Source organism: Hyla sarda, chromosome 4, assembly GCF_029499605.1.
Source record: "Hyla sarda isolate aHylSar1 chromosome 4, aHylSar1.hap1, whole genome shotgun sequence".
Lineage (NCBI taxonomy): Eukaryota > Metazoa > Chordata > Amphibia > Anura > Hylidae > Hyla > Hyla sarda.
This window is the reverse complement of record NC_079192.1, coordinates 411,499,412-411,504,672: the sequence shown is the minus strand read 5'-3', so window position 1 is coordinate 411,504,672 and position 5,261 is coordinate 411,499,412. Positions and strand designations below refer to the sequence as shown.

General features: G+C 42.3%; 1 protein-coding gene across 1 annotated transcript; it reads right to left on the bottom strand.

Annotated features, from left to right (window-relative positions):
• LOC130367132 (uncharacterized) lies at positions 1–1,703 on the bottom strand. Its single transcript, XM_056569531.1, has 2 exons — positions 761–1,703; positions 1–359 (listed from the first exon to the last, which is right to left on the bottom strand). Exons 1-2 carry the CDS (start codon positions 1,284–1,286, stop codon positions 127–129), a joined length of 759 nt encoding a protein of 252 aa, XP_056425506.1. The 5' UTR covers positions 1,287–1,703; the 3' UTR covers positions 1–126.
• Between the last annotated feature and the right edge of the window lie 3,558 nt (positions 1,704–5,261).

Genomic DNA, 5,261 nt, shown 5'->3' with positions numbered 1-5,261 from the left:
ACTTTGACAACACATCCTTGGTCTCCAAATGATATAGCTGAGCGACTGGAGTCTACTTGGGCAGCCTGGTAGGGACATGCGATAGGTTAACCACTTGATCTGGGACTTTTCCATTTGTCACTGTCACTAGACTCCACGTACCAGAGCATAGTCTTCCAATTGAATTGGCTCTAGTACGGCCCGGTAATCTTGATTCTTCACCCCTGGTCGGGCACGGCACCAAATGATAGTCTCCGTCTGTGGTTGGAGGGTTACAGACCGTGTATCTTGAATTCTTACACGACAGATCTCCCCCTGGCGGTTGACGGATTTCTGTTCTGCCTGTAGTGTCTTCAGGTGGTGTTGCGCAGCTCTCCGGCCTGAGGGTGACATGTGAGGGAGAGATGCATGTAATGACCCTACAATCGCCTCAAAACAGTGTCTCATGATGTTCAACCCTAAGATAAACTCGGCTGCATTTTTATCATTAACATTGGTAACAATAACACCTTGCCCTCTAAGGACACACTTCCCCACTTGTACTGTGGGCTCCCAGTAACCATGCCTGGGGAACTGGTTTCCCATTCCCTGCAACCACCTTAAAATCTACATCATCGGGTTCACACAACATTTCAGGTCCCCAATATTTGTAAAACACTTCTTGAGGGATAGTGGATACCTGGGATCCTGTGTCGATCAAAGCCTCTAGTTGTACCCCCTCTACTATAATTTTCACATAAGGGCGTGGGGGCAACATACATGGAAAAACCTTTCTTAGTACCGATTGGTTCTGGACCAGTAGTAGTTACTCCTGTGGTGTGGTCCTCGACCTCCGGAGATGCCCATTTAAAGCCCAACGCTGACTCTTCCTGACGTCGTTCGGACAACCTTAGCCGTAACTCAGATGGGGAGTGAGACTCAAACACTGGATAGAGTCCCTCAAAAATCTGCTCCACTGTAGCCTTGTCGGCAGCTGGCCAGGTGCGGACCTCTTCCAATGCAGATCCCTGTAGCTGTCCTGTAAGTAACTGCACCTGCTGATTAGGGGGAAAAGAATGTAAAACAAAGAGACTCTGTATCTTTTCTTTGAAGTCACGCAGTGTGAAGGGATCCCTATTGTAGGTGCGGAGGACTGGATTCCCCAGGAAGACAGGTGCTGCTACAGGAGCTCCCAAGTTGAGAGGTTGAAACGGAGGTGAAGTGGGCAGCATTCTTCTTGCTTGTTGTGGTGACCCCCCTGGTGTGGTCGCAGGAGCACCCCCATCCTGCTGGGCAGGTGGTGGCAATGGTGCTGTATGTGCTGACATCTTGACTTGATGCTTTGGCCCTTTAAATGAAGCTTGGGTGCGCTGGCCCTTTTAATGAAGCTGGTTTGCGCTGGCCCTTTAAATGAAGCACTTGTGCACTGATCTAGAACTTGAGTGCGGTGACCTGGAACGTGAGTGCATTGATAAGAGACTTGAGCGCGGTGATCTGAAAATCCAGAGCTTTATAGTGTACTGTCTCTTTAAGAAGAACTCTAGGTTGCTGCAGCACTTTGCGTTTTTTTTAGTTGCGCTGGCTGCGCCTTCTTCTATCTGAGGCTCCCCCAAAATGGCTGCCGTAACTGCAGAGACCTTGCTGGGCGGAGCTGCAAGATTGCGTGGGCGGGAAGGCCCGGCGCTAACTTTAACCCCTTCTGGTAGGGACTGCAACCACGCAGGGTCCTTCGCCTCCCTCCTTACTTTTCGTGCGCACCATTCACACACACAGTATTCTCAGTACAGTCCCGTACAGTCGTGTACGCACCAAGGACACATCTTTTAAACAGTCACATGACATAAGGTCCTGTACATCAATAGACTTAGAATAAAACATATATAAATATATATATTAAACAGTATTAAGAGGTGACTAGGGGTTAGCCCTCCAGGAGAGCCCTGATAGTATGGAGGGACTCTAACTGTAGGGACCTTAGACAGAAGGACAGGACCGAGCCCTGAACCGGGACACCACAGTGAGTCCACCCCTCACATTATATATACAGTATATACCATAAGTGACTCCACCCCTCACATTATATATACAGTATATCCCATAAGTGACTCCACCCCTCACATTATATATACAGTATATCCCATAAGTGACTCCACCCCTCACATTATATACAGTATATCCCATAAGTGACTCCACCCCTCACATTATATATACAGTATATCCCATAAGTGAGTCCACCCCTCACTTTATATATACAGTATATCCCATAAGTGAGTCCACCCCTCACATTATATATACAGTATATCCCATAAGTGACTCCACCCCTCACATTATATATACAGTATATCCCATAAGTGAGTCCACCCCTCACATTATATATACAGTATATACCATAAGTGAGTCCACCCCTCACATTATATATACAGTATATCCCATAAGTGACTCCACCCCTCACATTATATACAGTATATCCCATAAGTGAGTCCACCCCTCACATTATATATACAGTATATACCATAAGTGAGTCCACTCCTCACATTATATATACAGTATCTCCCATAAGTGACTCCACCCCTCACATTATATATACAGTATATCCCATAAGTGACTCCACCCCTCACATTATATATACAGTATATCCCATAAGTGACTCCACCCCTCACATTATATACAGTATATCCCATAAGTGAATCCACTCCTCACATTATATATACAGTATATCCCATAAGTGAGTCCACCCCTCACATTATATATACAGTATCTCCCATAAGTGAGTCCACCCCTCACATTATATATACAGTATATCCCATAAGTGACTCCACCCCTCACATTATATATACAGTATATCCCATAAGTGACTCCACCCCTCACTTTATATATACAGTATATCCCATAAGTGAGTCCACCCCTCACATTATATATACAGTATATCCCATAAGTGAGTCCACCCCTCACATTATATATACAGTATATTCCATAAGTGACTCCACCCCTCACATTATATATACAGTATATCCCATAAGTGATTCCACCCCTCACTTTATATATACAGTATATCCCATAAGTGAGTCCACCCCTCACATTATATATACAGTATATCCCATAAGTGAGTCCACCCCTCACATTATATATACAGTATATTCCATAAGTGACTCCACCCCTCACATTATATATACAGTATATCCCATAAGTGAGTCCACCCCTCACATTATATATACAGTATATTCCATAAGTGACTCCACCCCTCACATTATATATACAGTATATCCCATAAGTGAGTCCACCCCTCACATTATATATACAGTATATCCCATAAGTGAGTCCACCCCTCACATTATATATACAGTATATCCCATAAGTGAGTCCACCCCTCACATTATATATACAGTATATACCATAAGTGAGTCCACTCCTCACATTATATATACAGTATCTCCCATAAGTGACTCCACCCCTCACATTATATATACAGTATATCCCATAAGTGACTCCACCCCTCACATTATATATACAGTATATCCCATAAGTGACTCCACCCCTCACATTATATACAGTATATCCCATAAGTGAATCCACTCCTCACATTATATATACAGTATATCCCATAAGTGAGTCCACCCCTCACATTATATATACAGTATCTCCCATAAGTGAGTCCACCCCTCACATTATATATACAGTATATTCCATAAGTGACTCCACCCCTCACATTATATATACAGTATCTCCCATAAGTGAGTCCACCCCTCACATTATATATACAGTATCTCCCATAAGTGATTCCACCCCTCACATTATATACAGTATATCCCATAAGTGAGTCCACCCCTCACATTATATATACATTATATCCCATAAGTGACTCCACCCCTCACATTATATATACAGTATATCCCATAAGTGACTCCACCCCTCACATTATATATACAGTATATCCCATAAGTGACTCCACCCCTCACATTATATATACAGTATATCCCATAAGTGACTCCACCCCTCACATTATATACAGTATATCCCATAAGTGAGTCCACCCCTAACATTATATATACAGTATATCCCATAAGTGAGTCCACCCCTCACATTATATATACATTATATCCCATAAGTGACTCCACCCCTCACATTATATATACAGTATATCCCATAAGTGACTCCACCCCTCACATTATATATACAGTATATCCCATAAGTGACTCCACCCCTCACATTATATATACAGTATATCCCATAAGTGACTCCACCCCTCACATTATATACAGTATATCCCATAAGTGAGTCCACCCCTAACATTATATATACAGTATATCCCATAAGTGAGTCCACCCCTCACATTATATACAGTATATCCCATAAGTGAGTCCACCCCTCACATTATATACAGTATATCCCATAAGTGACTCCACCCCTCACATTATATATACAGTATATCCCATAAGTGACTCCACCCCTCACATTATATATAGAGTATATCCCATAAGTGACTCCACCCCTCACATTATATATACAGTATATCCCATAAGTGAGTCCACCCCTCACATTATATACAGTATATCCCATAAGTGAGTCCACCCCTCACATTATATATACAGTATCTCCCATAAGTGACTCCACCCCTCACATTATATATACAGTATATCCCATAAGTGAGTCCACCCCTCACATTATATATACAGTATATCCCATAAGTGACTCCACCCCTCACATTATATATACAGTATATCCCATAAGTGAGTCCACCCCTCACATTATATATACAGTATATCCCATAAGTGAGTCCACTCCTCACATTATATACAGTATATCCCATAAGTGACTCCACCCCTCACATTATATATACAGTATATCCCATAAGTGAGTCCACCCCTCACATTATATACAGTATCTCCCATAAGTGACTCCACCCCTCACATTATATATACAGTATATCCCATAAGTGAGTCCACCCCTCACATTATATATACAGTATATCCCATAAGTGAGTCCACCCCTCACATTATATACAGTATCTCCCATAAGTGAGTCCACCCCTCACATTATATATACAGTATATCCCATAAGTGAGTCCACCCCTCACATTATATATACAGTATATCCCATAAGTGAGTCCACCCCTCACATTATATATACAGTATATCCCATAAGTGACTCCACCCCTCACATTATATATACAGTATATCCCATAAGTGACTCCACCCCTCACATTATATATACAGTATATCCCATAATGAGTCCACCCCTCACATTATATATACAGTATATCCCATAAGTGACTCCACCCCTCACATTATATATACAGTATATCC

Bases quoted from the DNA above. Each gene is read 5' to 3' on its own strand.
- LOC130367132 (XM_056569531.1), bottom strand. From the start codon at position 1,286: ATGTCAGCACATACAGCACCATTGCCACCACCTGCCCAGCAGGATGGG. The intron at 360-760 runs GTACTAAGAAAG...TGTCACCCTCAG, and splicing joins TACTGGTCCAGAACCAATCG to GCCGGAGAGCTGCGCAACAC.